General features: G+C 36.6%; 1 protein-coding gene across 3 annotated transcripts in view; it reads left to right on the top strand.

Moving 5' to 3' along the window:
- Positions 1-16,793, top strand: part of LOC111506701 (glutaredoxin domain-containing cysteine-rich protein CG12206) — an 84,895-nt gene that overhangs the window by 5,496 nt on the left and 62,606 nt on the right. For 2 of the 3 annotated variants that reach the window (XM_023161872.2, XM_023161873.2), the window contains exons 2-3: positions 11,071-11,636; positions 15,315-15,808. In XM_023161872.2, the coding sequence (XP_023017640.2) occupies positions 11,084-11,636; positions 15,315-15,808 (1,047 nt within the window). In that variant the 5' untranslated portion in view covers positions 11,071-11,083. Of the gene's footprint in view, positions 1-328; positions 776-11,070; positions 11,637-15,314; positions 15,809-16,793 lie in introns of all 3 variants that reach the window. The other variant, XM_023161870.2, reaches the window with a different exon arrangement.

Raw genomic sequence — 16,793 nt, 5'->3', positions numbered from 1 at the left:
TGAAATTCCAAGGATTCCAAGTGATTGAGTGTGCTTAGTGCAAAATTTTCGTATCGTTTTGATTCGGAAACTTGTGGTAGCCAAGGAATGGTTTGAAAACGTCCTTGGCATGCAACCACAAGTTGAAAACGATACGAAAATTTTGCGCTATGCAAGGAAGGGTTGCAATCATTGTTAATGTATAAGTTTGAAAATGTCCTTATAGGACGAAACTGCAGTAATGTTGGTTACAAGTGGTAAAAAACCTGGAAAGTTTCCATTCTCTTTCCTTCATCATGATTTCCTACAACTTAGTAACGGCTACATCCATCAATTCATTGTATTTCAGGTATTATTTCAAAAATGTTCAACGTATTTCGATAACTTCACCCCTTCACAGATTCTAGATGTGACAGACAACTATGACCTGTACAAATTTTCAGCTCTATGCGATTCATTACAAATCGAAATGTTGATTTTGACCGGACTAAAAGTCGCCTCTAGAAAGCCTACCTTCTGGTGAGGTGGTCTCCAAGTGGGCCACCGACTGCACATACTTCCACCTCAACCAGTCAGCCTTCACGAGTCGATCTTTCAACGGTTCTTGTGGACTCTCCGTTAAGACCGCGAATATCGCCATCGGGTTGTTACAGTGTCTGACGCTAAAGAGGGCAGCTGCTATTTTTTTTTTGATTCTGTGCGCTCTGCAGATGGTCCGCGAATCGGAATAACCGCTCGTGACGCGATTGGATTCTGTGATCATGTGTTTTGTGGATTAAAACTTGATACTGGAAAGGTGAGCATATTGAAGATTATGAGTGTTTTTTCAACATATGTATGTATGAAGAGCTACTGGACAGAGTGGGTCTTGATATCTCACATTAGCCGGGTCAAATGTGTTACCATACTAACCTGTAGCCGATTCTCTTGACAATATGGAGGTGTAACAATAAAACAATTCTCTTGAAACATGCATACAACATACTGAAAAAATAATGTTTGTCACTTTTATAACAAACAATATTGTTATTGCTTGTTTTTTTTGGCAATCTTTAACAACGATCTATAACACACACTGTTCCCAATTCCTCTAAATATCCTATCCTATCCTATCCTATCCTATCTAAAAGTAGGATATTTAATGACTGAATCTATGAATTAATCAGATGGTAATTTGAGGTTGCAGTCAAGGTCTATGATGAAAACTCTTTGCTAGTTTGTCAAGCTTTCGGAAATGTTTCTTTCCTTCTTCAGGATAATCAACATGAGATTAATATAAAAAATTAGCAGCAAATCGAAACGAAAAATATTTTGAAAATTAATTTTGACATGATTCATGTCAAAATTAAACTAGCAAAGAGTTTTCATCATAGACCTTGACTGCATCTCATACAACAACCAGTTTTCTCAGTTTTTCAATTAGATTTTCGTCATAATTTCGTGATTCTTCCGATACTTTTGTTAAGAAAGTCCATGACGATATAAAATATTTTTAACTAAAAGTGTTTTTGCAGAGGAACGAAAAATGAAAATGTCTTATTCTTCATTGTAGTATTTTTCTTTTCATCTTCACCTTTGTATGATTGTATCTTCGAGATATTTCTCCTTCAACCGCTGTTGGTACGCTTTTAAATTGGAAAAAAGCATGAATTGAATATATTGCTCTGCTGACGCCAGACACTTATCTCGTCATTACATTTGGATCCCAGGAAATCGGATGCGGAAGAACATCTTCACCGGCAGCAGGAGGTTGAATATCTTAATGAAGATCTGAAAGTAATTTCGAATTGGGGTGCAAGTATCCAGGTTCAATTCAGTGCCACAAAAACTCAGCCATTGGTTTTATCCATGAAGATAAATGTCTCAAAACCGGATATAATAATCTCAGGTCAGACAATTCCACTTTCTGCTTCGATAAGTTTGTTGGGAGTTTAAATGAACATCAATATGCCTTGGCACAATCATGTCGCTGGAATTGCAAAGCTGCTTCTCAAAAGCTTGGAACACTGTTCCGAACCAGAAAACTGTACCATGCCAGCAACTTTTGATTCTTTTAAACGCTCACATCAGACATCCTTTGGAGTATAGTTCTCATGTATGGAGCTCCGCCCCCAAACTTACCCTGAAGATGCTGAATTCCATCCCGAAAAGAGCCATCTGCCTGATTGAAGACGCGAACATCACGTGGAACCTTGATAGCCTGGAACATCGAAGAAAAGTTGGAGATTTATCTCTCTTCTATAGATACTTTCACGACTAGTGTTCAAGTGACTTGGCACATTTGATTCCACCAAGAGCGGTGCATGTCAGAAATACGCGACGGACTGTGGCTGCTCATCGTTATGGGGTTCAACTCCGTACACCACAAACTTCACTGTTAAAAAACCCTTTCATTTGGAGAATGACGTTTATGCGGAATAAACTTTCTGAAACCGTTTTTTCAAATGGATTTCAGCGGTTCAAATCCAATGTGAATCACTACTTTCGCACAGGCACCGCTCTTAGAGCGCCTTAAGGATTTTCCTGTAGTGCTTGTATTTTATCCCTTATCCCCGCAGACCTTTTTGAGATGAGAGAAAATTTACAGAAATTTCCTCGTTTATTTGAATGTGGTTGATTGGATAAGCGGTATTGGGGCATACGCTAAAATTATTGTTTTTTATCAAATCATTCGTAGATTGATAAATTACAAATGATGAAACTTTTATCTTGTATTCAAGTGGTTGATAATGTTTGATGGTCCAAACTTCCATTGCCTGAAAACGTTTTTATTTGAAATCTATGAGAATCTGACTCAGTTGAAAATAATGAAATAAAATAAAATAATAAAAATTATCAGAGAAAACGATGAATTACTATGAAATCTAATTGTATAGGGATGCTGATTTGCAGAAAAAGTTATCTGATGTAACTGGCAGATATTGGATGAATATAACATTTTATTGAGATTCATGTTCCAGGCCTGTCAAATACAGTACTGAACAAACTCAAATAAGTTTTGGTATAGTGAAAGACGCATTTTTGCGGTTTTGTATAGCATTCTTATTTTTGTTACTAAAATATTTTGAGGATGTTATTGAAGCCTGAAATGAAAATGAATTGATGATTTCAATAGGGAAAGTATGTTGATAATGAACTCCCAATGAAATAAAAACAAATCGAACTCTTTCCTGAAGTTTCTATTATCAGTACCACAATTGTTTTTGGGCTAATCAGTGATATTTCCTTTTCCAGCTGAGATTATTAAGGCCAGAATGACGCTGTAAGTGATCACTTTCAAATTTGTATTGAAGATACATACTGACAAAAATGCAACTGTTGCAGTAAAAAAAATATGACTTTGAGTAAATGTATATGATCGTATAAACACAAATTACGTCTGCTCTGGTAACTTTTCAAAAACGAATCTTTTTTGGAAATACGCCTATAATATCTTTCTTCATTCTGTACCTGATGAAGAAGCGATTTTTCTGTATCTTCCTTGGGCCATTTATCTGAAAATTAAGTGAGTAGGACCTATCAGCTTTATGTTTCATGTAGATTATGTGGAATAACTAAGCAATTCTACTTCCTAGTCGAATTGTTAGTCAGAAAACACAACAGAAAGGTGTGCCACGCCGAAACTCGCGAATAAAATGCCCAGGGTCAAGACAAACTTTCTCTTTTATCCTTGATTGATCAACGATCGAGAGTGAGGATTTGTCAAAAATGATGCATCATTCGATTATCATTTGGAATTTCACATATTTTCAGGAGTCGATTGGGAGAAACCTGAAATCATTCTGTGATTTCTGTAGCCTGTTTCAGAATATCCTTTCAACTTTTGAACGGGGTTCGTTACCTCATGAATATTTGAATTGGCGCTGTTATTTATTCATCAATTTCTATTTTGCCTTCCCCAAAGTAGCCCCCTTCAGATATATTTCACTTGTGCAAGCGTTCATTCCAATCTTCGAAGCATTTCTCAGCAAATCGGTTTTTATCTCTTCAATCGTCGCAAAATGCCGTCCTTTCATGGGTCTCATCAGTCTTGGGAACAGGAAAAAGTCGCAGGAAGCCAAATGTGTTGGATGAGGCATAATTACGGTGTTGTTTTTGACCAAAAAATTAGGAACAAGTGCATTATCGTGATGTGAAAGCAGTGAACTATTTTTCCGCTATACTGGACGTTTTCTGCGTATTGCTTCTCGCAAGTGGCACATAACTTCCTTATTGACCGTGTACGACAATGTGGCAAGCACTCCTGAAGAACTACGCCACGGTAATTGACGAAAACAGTGAGCAAAACCTTGACATTCAATTCAATTTATTCATTGGTTTTACAGATTACACTGAAAGTAACATAAAACACGTCACAAATTATATATAGGTAGACATTTCACATTTGAAACTGACAATTTTAAAAATAGAGTGAGTAAATTAAAATATATTATTGAATTGAAGTATCCAATTAGCTGGAATAAAATTCTACAATATTTCCACAATATTTTCGACAACAGAAAAGTTTTGAGATGCTTTCTGAATTTGAAGTCAGTAGTTTCCTTTTGAATTGATTCCGGGATTCTTACACCATCGGAAATAGGTCCCCTGAGAGTTACATTCAAATTGTTTCGAGGTATTTTGAGATAGTAAGTAAATCTAGTTGAATAACTGTGATCATTACTATGAGTGCTAACGCTTTTTTTATTTTTTAAATTGTTATAAGATATTTCTAAAGTATACAAGCAAGGGAGGAAGTATTTCCAGATTGACAAATAATGGTCTGCATGATTCTCTCTGACTTTCATTCAATAAAGTTCTAAGGCATTTCTTCTGCAGTACAAATAATTTCTGAGCTGCTGATGATGAACCCCATAATGAGATTCCATATATGAGTCGTGACTGAATTTCAGCATAATAAAATTTTCATTTCAGTTTGCTGTTTAGTTTGGACATTGCTTCTCTGATATGGAATTTCCAATCTAATGTGTCATTCATAATACCTGAACATTTTATGTTCTGGCATTGTTTTAGTTTTACTTTTCCCATTTCAATATCTAATGTCTGTCACATCTTTTCAACTTTCTGTGAAAAGTTTATACCACTTGTAAACATTGCTTTACTACGAGTACAACCACCGTATGCCACTGTCAATATTTTGAGTGTTATCTAGCGTTGAACTCCATTTCTTACAGAAAACTTTGATCCCATTTCAGATAGCAGAAACATTCAACGCAGTCCTAACTTGTTTGCTTCTCACCAACAAAGTCAACATGCTAAACAGCTGAAACTGTAAAAATATGTTAGAGACGAGTGTGGCAACATAGAAAAATAAAAATCCTGCTAATCGAATGTACGTAACCCGTGAACATTCATGATTCACGTATGTTATGTATGTATGTTAAATTATACGATGTGAAAACTTGCCTGTGTAATACAACCGTAAATGTATTGTATCCATATATGGTTTTATCTATTATTATCATTAATTTGGCAGTGGCTGTCACGGAATGAAGATTTCTCCACATTAATTTTTGAATATCAAGGCAGGTCTGAAAAAACTGTAGGCTTCGTGCCGAATGCACGAGGGCCGGTCTTTTTGAAACCTAACTACACCATGTACCTTTTTGAGATGGTTTTCCTTCTAAGTTCTACTCCGGAATGAGGTAGGAGACTAATACTCAATGCTAAAGGCCTTTCAACTACCCTGAAACGGTACAGAACTTGCTCGAATAGTGAGCCTTCAAAAAACAACAAGCTTCAGATTAGGCTTATATTACAAAACCAATAAAAAGAATAAACGGAAATGTTTGTAGACCATAACAAATAACTGTGTAAACATATACCATGAGAGTGAAACAAAAGCAATTAGCAAAACTGTTCGAAAGGTTAAATCGAAATTTAACAAGAAAGCACATCTAAAATAGATGATTCTCAAGCAAAACTTATATCTTTATCAAATTGTGAAATGTTATATACTCTCTTATAAGGTAGAATTCCAACTTACACGAAAACCTAAATTACTCTACTCGAGTTTTGAGGAAATTCTGGAATGATTATTTGAAATTGCCTGGCCGCCGTACTATTTTTTAGTTTCAAACCCCTGTGTACTAATTAATATGATATTTACACATATGAAAGGGGTGTAGTGTAATTTATTGCCCTTCTTATATCGTTCCCAAGACGAAACAGCAATAAGACAATTATTTCAAAATCGAAATGTCATCTTCTCTCTCTATACCGACTTGGGGGTTAGTAAAAATCCTATACTGGGTTCTGGTTTCCCTCTCTGGTACGGTATCTGTGTGAAATACATCTCCCTTGTAAGTGCCACCAAACGCAACAAACACCACAATCAATTCACTGACCGAAATTTACCGTAATTCCACCATCGCAAAATCCCTTATCGGAAAATCCCTTATCGCAACTCTCCCAAATAACTCTCGATCGCAAAGGAATCTTTTCGCAACTGACTTTTCAACTGATTTTCGCAACTTTTCTATCGCAATTCACTTTCGCGACCGACTTCCCGCAACTGTCAAATCGCCACTGTCCCCCAATTAACTTTCGCAACTCTTTTTCGCCAAGGACTCTTTTCGCAACTCCTCTGTCGCAAAATCTCTTTTCGCAACCCTCTTCCGCAAGTGACTTTCGCGATCGTTTCGCAACCCTCTTCCGCAACTATCCGATCGCCACCCTGCCAATTAACCCGACTCCTCAGTATTCCTGAGTCCGAAAAACTGTCCGTAACACTCCTTCCTTGTACCGTCCCCTGATTGGTCTGATATCTGGTTAATATACCCGAATTTTTCCATACCCCTTCCTACTTCTTTTCATCGAAGTCATTGGTCAGTTATTATTTTAAATACATTTTCGGGCCCTCCTATTCAGATATGGCCGAACTTCCTATTCATGAAGCTGAAATGCAAACTCCTAGCTTGCATTTTCGCGTTCCCATTATTATAACTCATCAACAGGATACGTTTGTTTAGTCTAGCCGAACGAAACATAACCATTTATGATACGCCAAAGTTCAACAATCTTGAATTGAATTCAACGCTCACTCTGTTGCAAAAATATCGGTATCGAAAAACCGTGTGACCGACCCCGATCTTTATGAATAAAATGATATTTTTCGTTAGCTATCGCAATGGCAGTTATTACACCTGACTTCAGCTGAGAATGGTAATCAATGTCATTTTCAGTTTTTACTATTCATTTGTAGGAAAAGGAAATTATTTCACTGATTTACAATTCGGAAAAGTGAATTTCATTCAACGCAATATTTTCTCAGGTATTCAAAGTTTTCATTTGACAACCCAACTTTAGGGCATCCTACAAAGAACACATTCTACATCATTGATTAATAGAAAAATTATTTCAGATAGTGGCTCATTTAATTTAAAAGTTTCAAATATAATAGGCGCAAAATATCAAAATATATCTTAAATTTATAAATTCAACTGAAGGATTGAAACTAAAACATCTATGACCAACCCCTTTTATTCCAAATTCCTCCTACTTCGAAGTATTTTGCTCTTCAAAAGCTGAATAATTCTACAACCATCCAATCCTGAAAGTGTATGATTAAACCCGATCAAAATAAGACCGGCCTCGTTAATAAACCTCTCGGTTCAGTTCATTCGATATTTTCTTTCAAATCCACTTGAGTAACATATTTTCTCTCACATTCCATTGTAAAATTACTGATGCATATGACCTTTACATAAACCTTTCTAATATATTGTAAAAATTTGAATAACTGCTATCATTATATTCGAATTAAAAAACGCTTATTGTACGAGGTAAATGCTCACGTTTCTTGAAACGGGCGTTTCAGAGAGGTTAACTGGTAGGTTTTTCTCTGTTGTTAGAGGTTAGATTTCTCAATTCACGTCAGTGAATCAGAGTGTGCTCTCTTTATGACAATTTTGTCATGAAGTTGAATCTAAATAAGAATTTCTTTTCATATTTTGGACCATCGATTTATTACCTCCACAAAAACTATCCTGTTCTGATCGTGTGTGCAAGGATTGGTTCCTGCAGAATACTAAAAATCTTACGTAGAGCTTAACGTTACCGAAGCAGATGGTTTTCCATCTGAGAACACTATGACAAAATTTATATCGATTGGAAATGTTACTGATTTTGGCTTACACCTTCTGCATCAATAAAGAAGTGGAAAACTACCAAAGAAATTAAAAAAAAATTGTTAATGATAATGAACACCCTTCTCATAAAAAAGGGAAGTTCATTCCAGAAACGAAGAAAATCCTTTCGAAACAAGTACTCTCACTTGAACGTTGAATTACACGAAAATTATTCTTTTTATATTCAGTTTGTTCCACAAACATTCGTATTCATTTTCTTCCATTCTTTCTGTGGAAGTTCCGTTCAATGATGGAGACGTGTAAAACCAAAAAGCAAATTACCAAAAAACTGATATCTCCTGAAAATACTCCATTTTCAGTTTTTACTTTTGTTTTGAGATTTTCTTTGACACTATTTCTGACTATACTACGACCATATTATATCCACTGAGTGTCATGAAAAATGTTTTTTGAACCAAAAAGTTGGATACTAATAATGACACTGAAAGATGATTATTAATTTTCTCAAAGAAAATCGTATATCGGATTCATCAGATAGATTCAGCTCCCAAATTCAGCATAACGACCTTATTGTCCACCTGCCATTGATTGAAGTTAATTCCAAAGCCGCAGATGATGGCAATTCGACCTGTACTTCTTCTATTACTAGAAGAAGATAATATGTAAATTGAAAGAGTATATATACCCTTTTAATTCACATATTATATAGGATACGGATAACAATACATGATTCTTCAAAATTATTATGTTATAGTGAATGTATCCTTAGTATTTTATTCAAAATGGAACGTACGGATGGGTGTTGTCTTAGAACAGGATCGGACTTCTTCTGTTGACCAGTGCCGGCTGCTGAAGACAAAATTTTTGATTCATTGCATCGTTTTTTTTGCAGAAAGTTATAGTAAATTACACCAGCCGCTGACCACCATACAGTAATCATTGTCTTTTTGACGAGTTTTCGCCATTGTGAAGTGCCTGGGGGCTCATAAAAATCGAAGCACTGTCTTGAACGTTTCTTGTTCTCGTAGAGGATCCATTTCTCATCACACGTGATGATCTGATCCGAAAAGATATCATTTTACTTGCGCAAAAGCAAAGAAAAACAGAACTCGAAACGTAATAATTTCTGTCGACCGTTCAAATCATAGAGCAATTTCTTTCCGAAATTTTTGACCTTTTCAATACGTTTCGAACCACATGGGAGCCAACGCTCAGTTCTACCAGCGTCTCACACACCGTTTGTGATAGGTCAGTCTCCACCAGGGTCCTCAAATCCTCGTCCTGGATTATTGTAGGTCGATCACTTCAGGTGTTGTCTATGAGTCTAAAATTTCCTAAATGAAATTCCGCAAACCAACCTCAAGATTGAATGCCTGGTTGGATTTTTTGGTTGTTTCAGCAGCGCTTTGGTTCAATTCTGTTTAGAAAAATCTCTGTTTAAAATCTGTTTTTCCGTTAACCAGCTGTCGCACCCCTACGAACGACAACCCTCAGAAGTCGAAACTTGTGCGAGCTAAGGATTAACGAGGTCTTACATTTTAACGTGTGATTCCTAACACGGGTTGGACGGTAGCAAGTGAAGATCGATAGTTCAGACTAGGGCTTGGACCATCGACCAACACGGCAGTCAATTCGGGTGAGTGAACAAAGCATCCACACCGAACCGCTTGGCTACCGACTGACCAATTGAACCAATTGGTTCAATTGAACCAATTGAACCAATTGAATAAGCAAAAAGAATTAATTTGAAAAAGAAATGAACTGCATCAATTGTATAGAGTACAAAATCATCTATCGATGAGGATATAAAATATCACAATACAGTAATTTATTGTGATATGGAGCTAAAAAAACATAACATTGAAAAGGACAAAACGTTTAAAACATTCTAATAACTTTTTCCTCAGCAACATGGTATATTGTAAATACACTTTCCCAATCACAGTTTTGGGTTCAGTTTGTATCAAAAAGGATCTTAATGCTTTGGTAGTTCTGAAAGTTGCTCTTCATATATGTAACCGATTCGGCCCAATTTTTCACACGAACCAGGAACATAAGGTATGGCGTTAGTTGAGAGTTGAGGTGTATTATTGTTGGATTCGTGATAATTGTGGAATCTGTATATGTCGGTTATTATTTTACCCACATTCATTGACAGTTCTTTCTACAAAGTGTTACGGATACGCGGTTTCCTCCAAATACATATTAATCATAGTTATTTATTCTTCTGAAATTAGAACTGAATAGAAAACTGTCTCAGCCCTATCAAACATTAGCATGATGATCATATTTATAGTAAAGATATTCATTAGTGTCTATAGTTTTTTCTTCCAAACAAGAAATTGATTATAAACTTCTCCTGCTAACCTCAATTCAATCATGGGTTGTCCTCAAATCAAATAATAAAGTAATAGCTCATGGCCATTCCAAATCATTGTTGACGAAAATTCTCTTTGAACGGTAAGGGTTTTTCATCAGTACATTATTCCAAAAGCTCTAAGATCAATTCTGTTCTATATTTCAGATGAGTTTCATATTTTATTTCGTTTCCTTCATTTCTCAGGGTTTCATCAAACAGACCATTGATGAAAAAACTCACATTACTAATTCTTACCATATGCTTCTTTGTGGTTTCGTAACAAAAGTTGTACTACGATTCATTCCCACCAGGATAAGAAGTTGTATACGCCACTGGATTGAGTATATCGAGTAACTGGAAATCCTACAAAATTGACTATCAAATCAGATTGAAAACAAAGCAAATAAAATTCACTGGGCGTGAAAGTAACTGATTAGAACAGTTTAGATACTTTCCAATGAAATAATGCATCGGTTGTTTTGAACTATTCTAACACCGATCACGTAAACCGTTCAAGTTACTCGATGAATTCAAGCAACCAAAGACTTCCTCGCCAAAATGCTAATTCGCCAGTTGACCCAAAATCGAAACAACATTCACATATCCACCAATTAGAAAGGCCTAACTTCATTTGATTTTCAGATAAGCCACCAATATGGAAGAGACAGTCGCAGTTCCACCGCCGGTACCACCGAAGACTAAGACGCGAACCGCTACGCTGCAAGAATCCGCATATTCAACGGTACTACCAAACGGTACCACTGCAGTGCCTCTCAGCAACAGCCAGTGTGAATCGCGAGAGACCAAAAACCACGTCGTCAAAATTCTCATCAGTCCCCAAAACTGCCGGGGTACTACCAAAACCCTAGTGAACAGTGACAGTACTAGTGACAGTACCACTAGTACCAGCAAAACGATAGTGAATAGTGACGGTGACAGACAGAAAGATGTCATCTGTGATACAGCGCCGTGCATTCGGATAAGTCTGAACGGAGATCAGTCTGATATGGTTCTGAAGAATAATATGGATAGGGGGAATGAAGTTGGGAATAACTATTTCTACTATGGAGGGTTCAATTTCGGAGTCATGTCTAGCGGGCAGGTTTCGCCAAGTGATACTCTGGATTCTGGTACCTGCAGCGACATGGATGGAACTCCTCCACCAGCGAGTATGAAGAAGAAGAATGGGGTTTCTGTTACCCTTATAGGTTGGTACACTGCTTTCCTTCATTTCGAAAAATATATAAAGCTTGACTATATTTAAGAATATGCTTCAATTCTCTGGTAATTTTTATGTTACACTGATTTGTCTGAATTCCAAAAAGAGGGATAGTTGAATTATTTTCCAAGAATATTGGTTTGAACTTGAAAGCGCTTTTATTCTTTCTATATATAAGAATGGTAGTTCTTCGTTATCTTCAATTCCATACGTGAATTTTATACTTGCAAATTTGTTGTTGAGGCAAACTACAAAATCCTTCACCTTACTCATATTCATAAAAAAAATGGAAACTACATCATCTACGTATCGGATCCAGATTCGTGGAAAGTAATCCAACTCTTTCCTTGCTTCCCTTTCAAATCTGCTCATGAACAGATTAGCCATGAAAGGAGATAACAGGTTTCCCATGTGCCCTCATGTTGCTCATAAAAACAATTGGCGAACTGGGAGCAATTTTGTTCCATGCAAATTTGGTAAGCCGGATGTACCCTTCGACTACTTCACCACTCATGTCATTAACATCTAAAAGATCATTCGAATATTCAGTTGTTTTTGGTATGTCTACACTTGGAAATAACAAAGATACGTCAAAGGATACTGAAATCTCTTCTCCTCGCAACCTCACATCTTTTATCGTCTCGATGAATTCTTGCAAGTTCTTAACACTTAAGCTGGGTAGCGGAATCGATAGGGTGTCAAATTGTTTCTCTAACCATTTGGCAATATTATTCGTAGGGGAATCTATGGCTGATACAATTGGTCGCACCGACTTGCCTGGGTTGTAGATACTTGGCAGATACTTGGTTGTAGATATTTTGGACACTGTGGGATTGGATTCTTGCAAACCACTGCCTAAAGCCGGTCTGCTCAATGTTTTGCATTTCTTGAGTGAGGTTTTCACTTCTGAAACCATTTCAGGCAATGGATATTTTGGTATTTTCCTACAAGGACCATTCTCAATTAAATTATCTATTTTATCATGATAATCAGACTTATCCATGATCACAACCTCATTGCCTTTGTCTGCTTTCAGAGAGAAAACATATTCTCCCTTCAATCTCTTGAATAACTTGATTTCTTTCCTTTGGGAATTGTTATCAATTTGTTTCTTCGTGTGAGTAGCAATTTGTTCCTTGCAAGCTTCAAGACAAAAGGAGTATCTGAAAATTTCGTTCGAATATAAACTACCCCTTGGTATATAGTTCTTTGGTCATCCGAACTGTGAGTATGGAACATGATCCTGCCTTAATGTTTTCTAGGATATAAACCAAATCTTATGAAATTAAGTCTCTTGACACTTTATTGTTGATTTTAGCAAACTAGTAGTTGTGGTACAATTTCATCTTACATTGTATATTATGAATTCTGAAGAAAAAAAATTCACATTCACTTCCGACGCCACTGATGTTCTGGTAGGTAGATCAAAACGGCCGCTGAAAAATGGCTGCTAACTTCTCACTGGTTGGAAGTCAGATGAACATCCACGAATATTCGTGGAACTCTCTCCAGATTTTTGGATTTCATTAAGAATTTCTATTGAGATTTCTATGATTTTTGAATTTCCACCGAGATTTCAGGAGTTTTATTTAAACTTCAAAATTTTTATTTGGATTTGTGGATATGTTTGAAGATATCCAGAGTTCATTTCGATGAACATATAGATTATGTAATCAATAAGAGTACTAGAGCTCTAGAATATGTCATGAGAAAATGTTAATTCTTCAATCAAACAAAATCAATAGTATCCCCCTATATTGCAAGCAGCTTCATCGAACCTGAAACAAAAATTGAACACCTGGATAGCAGGAAGATTCATGGACTTCTGGCAGAATATTCCAGGATTGGCTCACTCCAAGGCTTTTATTCACTCTTCAAAGCATGATACCAAATAGTATTGAATAGTATAAAAATAGTTGTTGTATCGTCATATGCAGAGACTCGGACTGTTGGAAGACAGTGTGTGTCGCCTCTGTTTGGGAAATGATGAAACAGCAGAGCACATACTTTGTGCCTGCCCCGCTAGGGACCAATCAGGTTTTAAGAGTTCGGCAGAGCACCATATAAAATAATAATCAGCTACGTTAAGAAGCTAAGTTTATTTGGTCGAGTGTGAATAGGCGTGAGCCACAATAAACCCTTGCGGGTTGCGGTGGATGGTCGAATAGACCCACTCACGTTGGACCTAACCTAACATAACCCTATAATCCATTTGTTTCAAGTAACTTAATGTTTGCATCAACCATTTGGAGTTCAAAATATAATATATTCATCCATCGATGAAAACGTATTCAGAATCGATTTTTTGGACTCGTTGCTTTTAAACAAGGTATTCAAATCATTGAAAACGATGATATTTTCCGAATTAGACGAGACCTTCCATTTGTATCGTTGGAACATAGGCCTAACATATCCGATATTTTATTTCTACAAAAAATAATAACAAACGAAATGAATTGTCCACCGTTATTATCAATAATTTTCTCAAATGTTCCGAATAGAAGAATAAGAGCACATTAATTATTCATTTTACCCTTTAAGAGAACACACTGTTCGCAGAAATCTCCTCTATATCGATTCGTTAAATGGGATAATACTCTTGCAAAATACTTCGATATTTTAATATATCGTATTCCAAAAACACTTTATTGTGAGATTTTCAATAAATTGTTTTACAAAAACGCAACACGTGTTTCGCCATACAATGGCTTCATCTGGCGTATCTTTCAACTCAATTGAAAGACACGCCAGATGAAACCATTGTATGGCGAAACACGTGTTGCGTTTTTGTAAAACAATTTAGTGAAAATCTCACAATAAAGTGTTTTTGGAATACGTTAGTTATGGATTTTCATCAAGTATCGGCCGATTCCATCATATATTTTAATATATCGTTGCTCACGGCCAAAAAAATATTGAAAACTTATTTTTATGAAATATAATTCAATAATAAACTCAGTAAATAACAATAACTGTTTTTATTGTCATTGTATTCAATTCTAATTCATTCTTCATTTTAAACATTATATACATGTGTATTATAGGTTACTTTTAATTTAATATTGAATCAATTATGTGGACACTGTAGTGGATTTTTCTGTTTGTATCCCGAATATATAAATAAGTAAATAAAAATAGATAGTGCCCAGATCTCATAAACTTTCGATTTTCAAATCTGAATTGCACAAAGTATATATTATGTTTTGAAAAATTGATATATTGTTCTTCCAAATTTGTTTTCCAAGTGAAGGTAGAATTTAATCATATAACCTGGAGTATCTTCCAAAAATTGAACTGAGTATCCTGAAGAATATCTTGCTAAACAGTGATTCTGTACTTTTTATATCTATTTTTCTCAATATACTTATGATTAATTGGGGAGACCAGTATCAGGGCTGGTAGGTCGTGTTCGAATGAAACTTGCGTATCAAACGTTTCGTCTGTTACTGAGGCAGACATTATCAGTGGTGCGAAGACGAAGGTTATATCTCAAAGTCTCAGCAACGCTCGTCAATCGTTTATGCTACATGGCTTTCCACTCCGGATTTTATTCTCTCTAATTGTGATACCGGCCTTGAAAGCTCTTGTTTTTATATAAATTTGATCATTTCGAAGAAATCAATTTATAATAATCGCATATTTTCATCAGTTTCAATTTCTTTTCCAGGATCACACAAACGAGCCCCTAGTTCCAGTAGCGGCGCAGAGATCGACAGTGACGACAACGAAAGCAACATCAGCTGTGATTCCCTGAACAGCGGCAAAGTATCCCCCCTCACCACCCCAATCGTAGCCACGAAATCCTCCTTCCTTCCCCCCACCCTCCTCCAAGACATTCGCCAACGTACCCCAAAATCCACTTCACCTCCTAAAGTAGACGAAAAATCATATGAAGACAGGAAGAAAGAGACAGAAGAAAAACAAGGAGACGCCATTATAGACCCAGATATGTTTTACAACTTTCATATAAATGAACACGTGAACGATAGTGTTGTGTCTAACGTCGATTCGGTGGTGGAAAAAGAAACTTTCGCAGGCTATAGGGACATTCTTGGTGACGGTGCTGCTACAATAAAGAGTGCTAAGGGGACTGTGCGGGGGGTAAAAAACAGGGTGCGGGCAGGCATAGCGACATTCCTGCAGATCCAGACTACGGGAAAAGTGAGTAGAAAATTTTAATGATTCTTGGGTCAAAATATATGAGAAATACCAATTATAGTACATTACTCAACGAGCGAGCTGAAAAGCTGCTTCAAAGATTAACACTTCCAACAAAAATCTAAAAAAATGAGGAACTTCACACAAATGTCCCACTTCTTCAAAGAGGAAACCATTAATTGAAAGTAAAACACAGTGGTTCTGCCTATATGGCAACCATTCGAATTCCATGCTGCATTAGTCTTGTATTTCATGAGAATGTTAGCCATTGTAGTTCATCCCTACTGTAGTCCAACAACTGTTTGGTATCAAGCTTCAAAGGAAGAATAAACGCACGCCTTGGAGTAAGCCAATTCTGAAGGATTCTGCCAGAAATCCATACATTTTCTTGTCATCCAAGTGTTCAATCTTTGTTTGGCAAAGCCTAAAGCGATGCCAATGACAGGTTCTGGTCCGATGAAACTGCTTGTATCACCCTCCTTTGCAAGGGAGTCAGCAAGCTCATTGCCTTCCAGACCAGTATGGCCAAGAATCCAGCCCAGAGACAAGTTGTTGAGTCTTCTCATCGAGGAGGGTCGTTTTTGGCAATTTTACACCAATTTAGACGTTGCTCGGTAGCCTAGAGCTTCCAAAACTGTCGGAGAATATTTTATTGACTTGTGTATAGGGTTGGATTCTTCCATTCTCTCCTAGGCAGGTAGATATCTCTGCTGTGGGTCTGCGACTGAGAACACCTGTACCAGAACCTGAAGGTGTTTTTGATCTATCTGTGAACCAACAACTAACTGCTCTCAATATTTCCTTCTCTCAGAGGATCCAATTCTCTCTATTCCGGACAAGTACTGTATAAAGCACTTCGTGGTTGGAAGTTGGAGGCATAAAGTGGACTGTATTATTGTTGGTAATTAAATTTATTCGATATGTCTAATCTTAACCAAAACCCGACATTTTCAGTGATAGAGGAAAAGTTGAAAGGGCTGATTTCAAA

This window comes from Leptinotarsa decemlineata, unplaced genomic scaffold, assembly GCF_025532065.1.
Source record: "Leptinotarsa decemlineata unplaced genomic scaffold, Ldec_3_MD MMD2_tig00026328_RagTag_RagTag, whole genome shotgun sequence".
NCBI lineage: Eukaryota > Metazoa > Arthropoda > Insecta > Coleoptera > Chrysomelidae > Leptinotarsa > Leptinotarsa decemlineata.
This window is presented reverse-complemented; position numbering and strand designations above follow the sequence as displayed.